This window comes from Gracilinanus agilis, chromosome 3, assembly GCF_016433145.1.
Source record: "Gracilinanus agilis isolate LMUSP501 chromosome 3, AgileGrace, whole genome shotgun sequence".
Lineage (NCBI taxonomy): Eukaryota > Metazoa > Chordata > Mammalia > Didelphimorphia > Didelphidae > Gracilinanus > Gracilinanus agilis.
In genome coordinates, this window is record NC_058132.1 from 166320722 (window position 1) to 166335087 (window position 14366).

The 14366-nt window shown below is 36.5% G+C and overlaps 1 protein-coding gene across 3 annotated transcripts in view; it reads left to right on the forward strand.

Moving 5' to 3' along the window:
* The window catches only part of NAALAD2 (N-acetylated alpha-linked acidic dipeptidase 2), a 69199-nt gene extending 58283 nt beyond the window's left edge, over window positions 1–10916 (forward strand). For all 3 annotated transcript variants that reach the window (XM_044666211.1, XM_044666212.1, XM_044666213.1), the window contains one exon: window positions 9750–10916. In XM_044666211.1, coding sequence (XP_044522146.1) covers window positions 9750–9939 — 190 coding nt within the window. In that variant the 3' untranslated portion in view covers window positions 9940–10916. The remainder of the gene's footprint in view (window positions 1–9749) is intronic.
* Window positions 10917–14366: the final 3450 nt, after the last annotated feature.

Here is a 14366-nt window from a genome sequence, read left to right on the forward strand (position 1 = left end):
TTGCCTCAGTTTCCTCATCTGTAAAAATAAATCAGAGAAGGAAATGACAAATCACTCCTTTATATCTTCCAAGAAAACCCCAAAATGAATCACAAAGAATCAGACACAATTAAAATTACTAACAAAATATTTATATAGTGCTTAACATGTGCCAGACACTGTTTTGAGTCCTTTATAAGTATTATATAATTGAGTACTCATAATAATCCTAGGAGGCAGCAGCTAATATCCAGTGAACTCCATAGGTGCCTGAAGTTGGGTCACTTGCCCAGGGTCATTTAGCTAGTCAGTGTCTCAGGCTAGATTTTGACTCAGGTCTTCCTGACTTTAGGCTCAGTGTTCTAACCATTGTTGTTGCCCCCAAAGGAACTGTTTACTGGATCTAACTCTTCCCAATTGTTTCTTTGGCCTGTCCTACACACCAGCCTTCTCCCTTGATATATACCTGTTATCTTTCTTCAATCTAAATGCTCCTCTGCTTGCATCTACTTCTCACTCCTCCACCTTCTCACATGATACCCCCAAATCTGGGTCCTTTTCTAAAAGATACTGATTCTAAATTCTAAATCTAAATCTAAAAGATACTAAAAAATTACATCTAAAAGCTGTAATCCCCAAACAAAAATGAGCTTCTTAAACAAACTGAGATCCCCAAAGAATATGTTAACAGTATAGCCCACCCAAAACAACAACAACAACAACAACAAACAATATAGCCCAAATGTTCTCCATAGTTTGAGAGGGACCTATAAAGCCTCTGTGACCCCATTAAAGATGCATTGAAAATCTGTTTCATCAGTCTAAACAACCTGGGAATGCCCTAGAGTTGAAAGGTATCTGAAAGGTTATCAAATCTAAATTCTACCTATAGTGTAAGATAAGTTTACAACCTCCTCAACATGAAGCACCTCTTAAAAATGTCTAAGGATACCTCATAACATAGCTCATTCCATTTTTAGCAAGCTTTAATTTGGGAGGATTATAGAGGAAAGAAAGGACTCAGAAATTACAGTGTGGTTTCAAGCATGTGGATGGAAGAATGATAGCCTAATTGACAAATTTAGAATGTCGGGGGAGAAAGCCAGTTTTATGAAGAAGATATTTTTAGACCACACAGATCTCCACATTTTAGACCATGCAGTTGCTAAAGTGATTCCCCAGAGAAAAGGACTATGTCACTGCCCTACTCAATACTATTATTTTCTTATTGCCTCGAGGATAAAATACAGAATCCCATGTTTGGCATTTAAATTCCTTCACAATCTAGATCCAGATTTGTTTTCTGGGTTTACCTAAGTACCCTTTATTACTGTGGTTCCTGTACCCTATATTCTGACCAAAATGGCCTCCTTACAATTACATCTCCCATTTCTATGGCTTTGCATAAGTTTTCAGAGATGCCTAAAATATATTACTTTAAGTTCTCTCCCTTGTAGGACCTTTAGCTTCTATAGATTTTTCAGATGATAACACATCTATTCTCAACCTAATGGTTTATTTATTTAATCTTCCTCATTGAGGTCTCATCTTCTCAAAAGAATTTTTTAAAAATTCCAAGTGAGAAGATAAAAGTAAAAACAAGTACAATTTGTCAGTTTTCCAGGTTCACAAAATACTATTTTGTTGTTTTAGTAGCTTTTAATGAAAAGGAGAAGTCATTAGCTAAATCAGCATGTGGATTTTTAAAACATAAAATTGGTGAAGGTCAACAAAAACACAAATTTTATTATTTTGATGGACATTATCTAGTCTCTCTATAAATGTAGGAAGAAGATATATAAAAATGATGTTGATATATTTAACAAATATTTGTTGAATTACCTATTTACTGAACACAAAAGAATATGCTGAATGGTGAAAAAATTTTGTATTTCAATACAGCCAGCACTAATAGTGATGAAACATAATTTTATTTCATGAACATAATTAATTTATATACCATATGTAGTTGCGAAGGGTAGGGAAGGAAAAGAAAAGCTTCTATTTAACACTTAACATGTTCCACTCACTGTAAAATTGTTTACAAATGCTATATTATCTCATTTTTACTCAACGACTCCATTGAGGTAGGTTGTATTATAGTTGAGGAAACTAAGAGGTTAAATGTCTTGCCCAAGATCACATCATTAATAAGTGTTTGAGGCTAGATTTTAACTCATGTTTTCCTTACTCCAGGCTTAGCACTCTATCCACTGTGCCACCTAGCTGTAACATATTACCTGCTGGATATTCTTATTGTCCCCTTTAGCAGGAAACCATATGAAAAATACTGTTATAACTCTAATTCTATCCACTCATACATATATATTGTAATATAGAAAACCTATTTCAGAAATGTTCTTTTCCTATCCAGCAGCTTGGATCAGGTTTTAAGCATGCACAAAAATTATATTCATCTAAGATTCAGAATTTTCAGTTTGTGATCTACAGCCAATGACAGTTTTAAGAAGTTCTATTTCATAAGCTTCTGAGACTATGAAGAAATAAGTTACAACAAGAGAGAAAGAGGATTACTAGATTTACTGTGTTATGAAATTTTTCTTTCTAGCCTATGAAAGTCAGATATATTAGGTTAAAAATCAAAGCAATCAAGTTTTTAAAAAACATTTTTAGAGTTTTTAGGAATATCACATGTTTGGAAGGTTAAGTAGTGAACAAAATCAGCAAAGAAAAATGTATAGTGTTCATTAAATCATTGGATTTATACTCTAACTTCACTCAAATATAAATTATAATCAAAGGTTTAAAATACATTATGTTATAAATGTATAACATTGGATTAAGAAAACATCTTTGGCATTCATTTCTACAAATCGTATTTATTCATGAATTATGAGAGGTACATTGAGATATGACCACAAGCAAGAACCAAAGTGTGGTTTTGTTTTATTTCATTTTTTCACAATGAATATACTTAACATGTTCTAATATTCAACTTGGTTGTTCAATCCCACTCATTCCCCCTCCCTGTGACCTTCAAATATATCATGTCAGAGTCTTAAGAGTGCTAAGAGCATAGTTACATTCTTCTCTTAAGTTGTCCTTGGAAGAAACTGAGGTAAAAAGCTCTTAATCCCTTATCCAAAATTCCAGATAGAGTAAATATCTGAATAAGAATCTGTTGAAATATATTTCTAGTTCCTGGCATTCAAATTTTTTTCAAGATTTACCATTCTCATACTATGGATCAGTAAGGACTCTTTCTTTTTTGCAAAATATATTTCTATTGATAACTTTTTTTTAATATCACTATAATTTCCTGCATTAACCCTCTCCTTCCCCTCTCCAGAAAGCTATCCATGTAACACATGGTATTTTTAAATAAAAAAAAGGAAAACCAATCAATGCATTGAAAATATATGTGATTTACCACACCTGAAGACCTGTCCACAAAGGAGTAAGGAGGAGGGCATTCTCATCTCTCTTCTTTTTTTAATTTTAATTTTTTTCCAGATTGTGCTGATAACAATTTTTAATATTCATTTTCTAACATTTTGCAATCCGTGCTCTCTCCTTTCTTCCTACTTCTTTCCTTCTCCCCAAGAGGGAAGATAATATAACATAGGCCATACATATATAATCATATAATGCAGATTTCCATGTTTGTCATGTGTTTCATCTCTCTTCTTCAGAACCATTTTTGTTCTTAAAAATTCGACAATATTCACTTTTGCTTATTTTATGATGATTCTTGGCTTTTACATTATTGTAGTCATTGTGCATATTATTTTCTTATTATTTCACTCTGCCATCTGTAAGTGTAGATGTGCTGTGTTTAAAGACACAATTTTTACTTTGTAGCTATTGAAATTATTTAATATCTAGCTGTCCACACAATACCAGGTCACTATTTCCAGATTATGGCAGTTCGATACATGTCACAAACTAGATAAAAGGCAGATATGGTGGTATAATGAGTGGAGAGCTGGCCTTGCAGTTAGGGAAATCTGCATTCAAGTTTTGTCTCTGAAAAATTCTGGCCAGGTAACCAGGGAAAAGTTATGTACCGTCTCAAGGACCCAGGAAGCTCTAGTTGTGACCTACCTTGAGAAAGGGATTTCCTCACTGGGAGTTTGATATCTCACATGTTTTAACCACACCTCTCGCCATCCCTCTTAAAATGTATATAAGCTATATGATAAACCAATGGTAGATACATGCACGATCTAAGGCATTAGCTATGAATCCAGTTTAAATGCTGGTGGTACATAAATGCAACCTTCAAGATCTAAAATGTTTCTTGGCTTAATGTCAAATCATCAGATGTTGCTTAGAATTACAATGCTCTTTTCCTGTTGCCCAAAGGGCATTATCCAGGTAATCAGCCTGGGAATTATCCAGGGAATCAGCAGTGATTCCCAAAGTGGGTGCCACCGCCCCCTGGTGGGTGCTGCAGCGATCCAGGGAGGTGGTGATGGCCACAGGTGCATTTATTTTTACTATTAATTGCTATTAAAATTAAAAAAAATTAATTTCCAGGGGGCTAAGTAATATTTTTTCTGGAAAGGGGGCAGTAGGCCAAAAAAGTTTGGGAACTACTGGTGGTATAGAGTCTTGGCTTTGTTGTTCTGAGAGATAGATCCTGGAAAATTCACAGTCACTCTGGAAAACAGTTTTCTCTTACGTAAAATAAGAAGGATTACATTTTCAGTAAACTTCCTATGCCCTATGATGCCAAGGGACCTAGATTTCTATCCTGGCCCTTACTGTATGAGAACTTACTGTCTGATCTCATGCTATAGTAAAAAGCAGAATTTATATTGGAGCAGCTTGCATCCTTAGTTTTGCTTCTTATGACTACTTTGTCCTAAGTTTCAACATCCTTGTCTGTAGAATGAGAGTGCTGGATTAAATGATCTTTAAGGTTTTTTTTGTACTCTTTAAAAAAGTATGAAGATCCTCAATCACCTAATCTCACTGTGTCTGCTTGGGGGCGGTTGTGCTTGCCATAATACAGCCCTCTCCTGAGGCTGAAGAGGCTGGAGGATCTCTTGAGCTCCAGGTAGTTCTGAGCTACAGCAGGGCTCGATTGAGCAGGTGTCCTCACTAAGTCCAGCATCAATAGGATGAGCTCCCTCAACTTTGATGGGCTATTGAAAAGTGAACCAGCCCAAGGCATAAGCAGAATTGATCAAAATTCCTGCATCGGTTCATAGTGAGACCAGGTCAATGAATAGTCCCTGGGATTCCAATTTGACTGCCTAGGAAAGATAGGGAGACCCAATTATATTAAAAAAAAATCTTACTTTGTTTCATCATCTGTCAAATGGGGCTATCATCTGGATGCTTCTGTGAATCAAATGAGAATTATGTCCATGAAAGTACTTTAAAAAGCATGAAACTAAATCCCAAGTATTATTCTAATCTGGAGCTGACTGCCGGTTTTTGACTTGCAAATCCTCTAAAATAATCAGTAGGCCTGGTTTAGCCTGACAGATGGCAGAGGGAAATGAGAATGAAATAGCAGCTCTCTTCTTCAAAAAAGTCACAAGAAACTAAAGAAGGAAGGGAGTGGCCAGACATGAAGGAGAACTCCTTTTTATCTAATTTTCCATCACTTCCAGAATACACTCAGACAAAGGCTCTTCCTAACTTGTCACAGTTCTAGTGGTGGCTAAAGACTATAAATATTCATTTTAAAAAAGAAGATCCTTTTAAGTCCATAAGAATCTTTCAAAGCCCCAAACCCCCGAATGTCTTATGTGCTTCAGGGAATCCAAATGACTAGTGTTAAAAGAGGTATTCATTGCCTGTGTATTGCTTCTGTATGCAAAGCTTCCTGCTGTAACTGTCTGATAGAGCAGCCTTAATCAATGTGAGCTTTAGAAGGCAGTGGATTTGACCACTGAGTTAATTTTCTGATATGCTTATTTAAGGTGACATATTCCTCCCTGGAAGGTGGAGTTTGGATCCTGCTGTTCTACAGAAAGAGTAGTGTGACATGAGCTTCTCACAGGAAGAGGGCAGCAAAGGACCCAATCTGAGCTTTAATTCCATTTTCCCTACTTGATTGCCAATGTCATTTCAATTCAACAAGCATTTAGGACACTGCTATTACGTGCAGGATATGTTCTTATCTAGGAGAACTCATTTAACCTCTGTACTAGCATTGTTTTTATATTACAGGGCCTTATCATTATTTACATTTTTGGATTTTTCACTTTACGGTTTGTGGGTCACTTAGTTCAGAAAAACGTACTTTGTCATTGAAATTTACTCTTTGGAAAAGACAAAATGTAATTTATGCCAGTGTCTTCTCTCTTTTATATGTGACATACATATATGGGGCTGTCATGACTGAGGGACTGTGAGAACCCATTACAGTCAGGGTATACCACCCCAGAGGTCATTCACATCTTTGCTTAGTCCTTGGAATTTTCTAAATTTTTTCAGGTGGAGTATAGTGAAAATATAATATCTGGCCACTGAGTTTCAATTCTGACTAATATTTGAACCCTGTTTCCTTCTTGTATGTGTTTTGGGAGGTGGATTCCCTAATATTTTATATGTTTTCCACTTACTTTGAATGAAGATTTTCATCCAATCTCATCCTATGGGGTCTTGTTGGTTTTATTAAAAAAGATATTTTGTGTGGGTTTATCTTATATCCTGTTACTTTGCTTAAGTAATTGTTTCTAACATTTTTGTTATTATTTAGTTTGGAGAACTAAGATTCTCTCTAAATAGTTCATCATATCATGGATTTATAGATTCATAACTGAAAGGGGCCTTGTAAACTATTAAATCCAAACCCCTCATTTTATAGATGAGGCACAAAATGATTTCTCCAGCCTCATATAACTGCTAAGTGTCTGAGGCAAGACAAGTTCTTCCTGACTTCAAGTTCAGTGCTCTATCCACTATTCTACCTAGCTGCCTCAAATTACCTGCAAAATATAATTTTGTCTATACTTACTCTGCTGGTTGTATTTTCTTTTCTCATTCTTATAATGAACATTTCTATGACAATATCAAAAACAGAGGTGATAAGTGAGCATTTTTGCTTTACCCCTGAATCTTATTGGGAAAGTCTCTAGTATTTTTCTATTACATATAATTTGGGGTTTGAGGCTTTATCTATATACTGTTTTCTATTTTAAGAAATAATCAGGGGCAGCTGGGTAGCTCAGTGGAGTGAGAGCCAGGCCTAGAGACAGGAGGTCCTAGGTTCAAACCCGGCCTCAGCCACTTCCCAGCTGTGTGACCCTGGGCAAGTCACTTGACCCCCATTGCCCACCCTTACCAATCTTCCACCTATGAGACAATACACCGGAGTACAAGGATTTAAAAAAAAAACCTATAAAAAAAAAAAGAAATAATCATTGAAGTGTTTTTAACAGAATAAGCAGGGCAGCTAGGTGGCACAGTGGATTGAGTGCCAGACCTGGAATCAGGAAGACTCCACCTTCTGAGTTCAAATCTGGTCTCAGACAAAATAGTTGCATGACGTTGGGCAAGTTATTTAACCCTGTTTACTTCAGTTTCTTCATCTGTGAAATGATCTGGAGAAGGAAGTAGCAAATCATTCCAGTAGCTTTGCCCCCCCCCAAAAAAAATCCAAGTGGTTTCATGAAAAATAGGGCACAAATGGAAAATGACTCAACAGAATGATTGCTTTATTTTGTCAAGCCTTTTCTACAACTATTGATATTATTACATAATTTTTGTCTTGTCATTAATATAATCTTATATTTATAATATTAATAATACTGAATTAACCTTGTATTACTGGTATAAATACAATCTGTTCATACTACACTTTGATTTGAAATATTATATCCATGATTTTTTTGATTGTTGTTTAGTAATGGTTTTGGGAGTAATCCACTGATTCATAAATGATCTATCTTTGACTTATCTTCCAAGCCAGTTGTTTAAGAGTAGAGGGCTTAAATGACTTCTTTTTGTTCAAATTTTACAAAATTCAGTATGAATTTTTTTTGGGGGGTGGCGCTAATGAAACCATTGCATTCTCTTTTCTTTGTTCTAATTTTCAGGGATTCTCTTATTTGGATAAGATTTTCCACTTTAAATTCAATATTATTCATACTCTTTCCATTCTTTCGTCCAAAAATTTTCTCACTTATAATTTCACTTTTTACCTATTTATTCCAGGTCTTTTATAGTCCTTACCGTCACACCATCTTTTTTTGAGGCTTTGCTTATAATCATTGTAGAGTTGCTCTCTTTTTCTGTCTCCTGCTTTGACATTTCTTGATCCATAATATTTCTTGAAAGTATTTATTGCTGTCTTTTGTTTCTTCATATCTCTCAACATCAATTCTTGACTTGGGGACTTTGTGTCAGGGCCAGTTTCCCCAACCTATCTAGTACTTTTAGATGAAGTGATCAGCTCCTATTTGTTTCAAACCTAGATTTCTTGAATTTCCACCAGTGGATTCCACCTTTTCAAGTGTGCCTGTACTCAGAGCAACAATATGTTTCAGGACCCAAGACTGTCTAAGGTCAGAGTACCATGGACTTCGAGGTCTTCTGAGAACATTTCAGATCAGAATTCTATGGAATACATCCTCTTCCTATCCCCACCCATTTATTTTGAAGGGCATCCCCTTTTGAGTCATCCAGTTTTTAATTCAGCATCCATAATCAGAGGAATCCCAATCACGTTTCTAATACCTATGAAGCTTTTCCATTTGAATATGGACAGACTTCTGAATTATTTACCTGTCAATCTGCCTTTCTGGCAAGATCCCAGTGCCTTCAGTCTTCTAGCTTTTTATTTAGTCCTAGGCTGGATAAACAATTTTACTATTTTTTCTTTAGACTTATTGATTATTATTCAATGTGATTTTGCTTTTCAGATCTTTGCCAGGGAATATCTTGGAGAGCTGAGGCTCTTCTATAGCTTATCTTGCCATCATCCTATCCAGAAGTTTTGCAAGATGCCTGTTATTATTATTATAGTGCCAGTTATGCCCCCTTCTCAGGAGCTCTATCCTCTTCCACATTTGTCCATGGCTCTCAGTAGGGAGCTACAAATGAGATAGAGAATTCTAAAAACTTTTTTTTAGCTCCTCTTAATTGGTCCTAAACCAGGGAGCCTGCTAATATGTCGTAGCCCTCCCAGTAGGATAACATAGAATGTTTTATGATGTTCTGATCCTTCCTTGAAAATTATGTTTTCATAGCCAGGGTATCTCTCTCAGACCTACTGCTTCAGGCTGCAAAGAATGTACGTATACTGGCAACTTTTTAAAAGTTCAAACATCTACTGGTATGTTGTATGTGATCTTGAATGTGAAAGAAAATACTAACCTGTGCCTCATCATACTTTTCCCTTTGATTTTTTTACAAAGCATCTCCCTCATAAGCTAATCTTTGTGATTCTCCTTCTTCCCATTTCCTTTCAACAGTGAGCAGCCAGCAATCAGTTGTCAGTGTGTATCATAAATTTGAAGTTTAGTTTTACATTTTACCTAGTATTATTGGGAACCTAGCCAGTGAATCATTCAATACAGTGTACATGTTTTCCTTTTTTCATGCCCTAAAATGATCTACAGTAAATTATATACAAATTTCAAAAAAGTACGTTTGACCTATTCCTTTACTTTTTCTCTTTTAAAAAAGTTAATGTTATAGGGGATAGAGGATAGGATAGGTGGAAAGGAGTACTTATATCCATTACAGTGATATTAGGAATCAGGTCACAAAATTTTCATTTAATTCTAACATTAAGAGGAAGCAAAATTATTTACCAAATTGCTTTGGTTTGTGGTTTCTTCTCATAGGCATATCATCTTTGCTCCAAGTAGCCACAACAAATATGCAGGAGAATCGTTTCCAGGAATCTATGATGCCATGTTTGATATTGAAAACAAAGCAGATCAATATGAGGCCTGGGAAGAAGTTAAAAAACAGATCTCCATTGCAGCATTTACAGTTCAAGCAGCAGCAGGGACCCTGAAAGAAGTGTTATAAGAAGATGCAGCAAAGGCCTCTGCTCATATGACAAGCCGTCACCATCACTGGGGAGGAAACCAGAGAACAAAATTCACCTCTCATTTATCTCTGATAACCCATGAAGCCATAATTTAAACAAACAAAACCTGCAGAACTCATATTTTATATGACATTTTTCATCCATTCTCTTCAAAGTGCTTATCAATTTAGCAAATAACCTGCTTGAATTTATTTGTGAATCCCCCCCTTTGCCCAGCTGAACCTGAAAAAGAAATGGTGGCACCGTACACATACATAGATCTATTACATTTATGTTAGCAGAATCTAAAACAAAAATCTTTAAAAAATAGGAATTAACTTTGCAAAATGTAGAAGGCTAAGGTATCAGCTACAGTTTCTCCAACTTAATTCAGGCCAGGTTGAGAAACAGAAATCAGAGACTTACAAGGTACATCATCAAGGTATTCTAGTATTCTAAGGGGAAATCACCACTAATACTTAATATGTCCAAATTCCTTACAGTGATATTGGAATCACTTCTAAATATCCCCTGACAAAGCTCTTCTACCTTTTGCTTGAAGGTCCCCCAGTGATGGAAAACTACCATCAGTTGAAGCACTATTGGTTCATTTTCAGATAACATCACTTATTGAGAATTTTTTCCCGATATCAAATATAAATCTGCTCCAGAGTAACTCCCCTCTCCCCACCGCTATTGCTCAAAGTTTGCCCTCTGGAGTCACAGAAAATAAGTCTAATACCACATGATAGCCTTTCAGAAATTTAAGGACAGGCCTTCGGATGTCCTCCTTCTTCCACTAACCATCCTCAAGTTCCATCCAAGTCTTCTCTTTTTTTTCCCCCAAGCTAAAGAGCAACATTTTCCTTTCGCCCTCAAGACCTGCCACCATTTTAGGCACTTTGCTCTGGATGTGCTCCAGCTTCTCTGTCTCTCTCTTTAAAAGAACAATATTTCACATGTGGTCTGGCCAACAAAGATCACAATGGATTATTATTTCTCTCAAACCTGATAATACTATATTTGTTTTAATTTTGTCTAAGATCACATTAATTTTTAAGGTGGAGGAGACTGGAAGGAGAATGGTCTCTGTCTATCTGACATATCCAACTGTAAATTGATGTTCAGTTTGCATTCAACTTTAAAAATGGAACTTTTTCTTAAGTATCTTTTTCCTTTAAAACAGCAACATGTCAGAAGTGGGCCAAGTGAATGCAACAATACAGTACCAAAGATTCAGTCATTTAGACACCAAGCATTTACTTTATGCAAGGCATCCTACTAGGCGCAAGGAATACAAACATGAATAAAAGTCAGGTCTCTGCTGGCCTCCAGCAGTTCATGATCTGATCAGACAAGTGCAGAAACAATTAATGCACATTTGAATATGTTAAGTCCAAAAGAGAGAATAGTGTTGCCCCAAGAGATCTGAAGAACAACATGTTGTTTATATTTTGGAGAAGGGAGATAAAGTAAATGATGCTATGCCTGAACTCACTTGGCAATCCACTCTGTAATACATCTCTTAAGTGCTTGTGTCATGAAGCTCATGCCTTTTACCATACAGAAGAGCTATGGGAGCAACTGCCCTCTATCTCTAGAGTACTGTTTAGAATTATGTGTAAAATAATGTTAGTGATTTAACAAACTCAATTATCTGACATTTTGCCTTCCTGTACATTAGGAATGAAATATTAGGAGAGACTGGATTTCTAGACATAGATATATATTAACAACAGTCAGCCCAATTTCCCAATCATGAAACAGAAAAAAATTTATATAATGTACACACATACATAATATATGTACACATATACATGCATGTATATGATGATAATATATATGCATATATAAAATCTTTATATTATGGAAATTTTGAACTGGGTGTTCTTTTAGACATCTTAAACTCAACGTGTATAAAACTGAACTCATTATCTCTGCCTCCTTCCAAACTCTTCCCCCTTTCCAAGATTTCTCTTACTGTTAATATCACTTTCCTCCAAGTTACCCAGGCTTGCAGCGATGTCATCGTTGACTCCTCACTCTCTCCCCTCCACATCTAATCACTTGCCAATTCCTTTCCATTTTACCTTTATAACATGTCTCCCATGGACCCCCACTCTTCTCTCCCTCTACTGCAATCCTGGTACAAGCCCTTATCACCTCATGTCTAGACTGTTGTAATCCATGACATGAGAGTCTCTCCCCACTCTAATCCCTCCTCCATTCAGCTGTAAAACTGATTTTTCTCAAGTACAGAATCAACCATACCCCACCTGACCTCAATAAACTTTAGTGGCTCCCTATCACCTCTGGGATCAAATATAAAATCTGTTTGCCACTGAGGGCCCTTCATGACTTCCACCCTGATCCTTCTCCTTCCCCTTTCCATTTTTCTTACATTTTGTCACATGTTCTGTGATCTAGTGGCACTGGTGTCCTTCCTATTACCTATATGAATGTCTAACAAAACAAATCCTAATATTTTAAGGGCTACCAATTGGAAAAGACATGAGACTTAATTTGCTTAGTTACCGGGGGTAGAACTGGTAGGAATAGGTGAAAGGTGTGATGAGAATGGTCTGAAAGTAAAATATGCCTTAAGATGCAGAAGGTTTTTCTTTTTTCCTCTTTAAAAGAAAAAATTCTACCTTAAGTCTTAGAATTGATACTAAGGATCAATTCCAAAGCAGGTAAGGGCTAGCGTTCTATTGAATCTCTGGGAGCTTGAAGTTCATTCAATGATTGACAGATAAGTCAGTTGGATAGAATGTTCCCAGGGAGGCATGTGAGAGTCAGGAGGGGCAGTTGAGAACCCTGAGCAGAAGTTCTGGGTCTTTTACCTGCATAGAGATTGGTGGATCCTGGTCATGGAGTGAGAGGGTGCAAACATCTCTCTGCAAGCTCTTCCTGTACTTAATATACCGTTATCAACCTGTACTTGACCACCACCTCAGTGTCTACTGTCCCTAGATATTAGGAGTTTCATCATCTAGTTATCTAGGCTTCCCAGGGCCCAGAGGGATCCGGGAAGTGGGCAGGAGATGAAGAAGAGGGTGGAAAGGGTAGATATATCTCAACTGTTAAGGCTAAGATCTACAGAAGAAGCTGAAGATTTCCCAGCAGTTTACCTACTCTGGTTTAGCCCTGGCCAGGCTGAACCAGAGGGAAGCTAACATTGTTTTTTCATTTGCCAGCAGTTGGGAGTTTCATTAGTAGCAAATTAAAGTAGGGTTTCCTAAAACCTCAGTCCTTTACCCTTATCCTTCTTATTAATATATATAAAGTTTAAAGTACCTTCCCAAATCAGTTTCAAAGCTTGCTTGGGAAGGGAGTCAATGCAGTCAGAATATCAACGTTATCCTAGCTGAAGAGCCCAAATCAATATATCAATTAACCCCAGGTGGGTCCTGAAGGATCCTGCCTGGGCAACTGTTATAAAGGAGAAGTGTCATCTTATCCTCTCTGTACATCATTTTTACTACCTCAAATATAGATACTAGAGACCTCCTTTAAATATAACACTAGGCGACCAAGGCTAAGTGACTGGCCTCAGGTCACACAGATAGGAAGTATCTGAGGCCATATTTGAACCCAGGATACCTCCCACCTCCAGGCAAGGCCCTCAATTCACTGAGCCACCTAGCTACTCCTTGTAAACTCCTATACATAACTGGATTAACCACTTCTCAGGTTATATTGCAGGAGAAACTCTTGGTCACATATAGGTTGGGCTGAGTGGCTTCACAGGTTCCTTAAAAATCTGATCCAGTGATCTTAAGTTACACTGAGAGATAGAGTGCCTAAGCCTAGGAAAATGATATTCCTGCTAGCCTCCACCCTGGTCAAAACACCTCTATACTATTATGTTCAGTTCTGAAAGTCTGGGAATGGAAGGGCTTTCCTATGGGAAGAAAGACCCATCAGATATATTCTGTTTGACTATAGAAGGGAAGACTAAATAAATTTATGAGTAGATTTTTCTCTATATGGAAAAATAATCATAGTGATTAGAAATGTCCAAAATACTAAATATCTTTTAAAATGGTGACATTAACTTATACACTCCAGGAAATTGAGCAGAATTAAGACAATCATTTATATATGTGGTAAGTCATATTAAGGAATCACCAATAGGATTATACTAGATCTGACTCAAACCCTCAGCCTTTGAAATCATAATTTATTGGAAGCCATGAAACTGAATGGAAGGAACATAGACCCTTCAAAGTCTGCAAATATGCATGTATATGTGGTCCATTTTGTGGTTTTAAAAATTTAGGTCCTTTTATCCAAGATTTCACTATCTCAAAACATCAAATAAATCAAATAAAATTTTAAAAAAGTGTTTCCCCTGGCTAGTTTCTACAAAAGCCACAAATTTAGGAAGAAAAGTTAGAAAAGTTGAGCAATAGAAATGGATAGA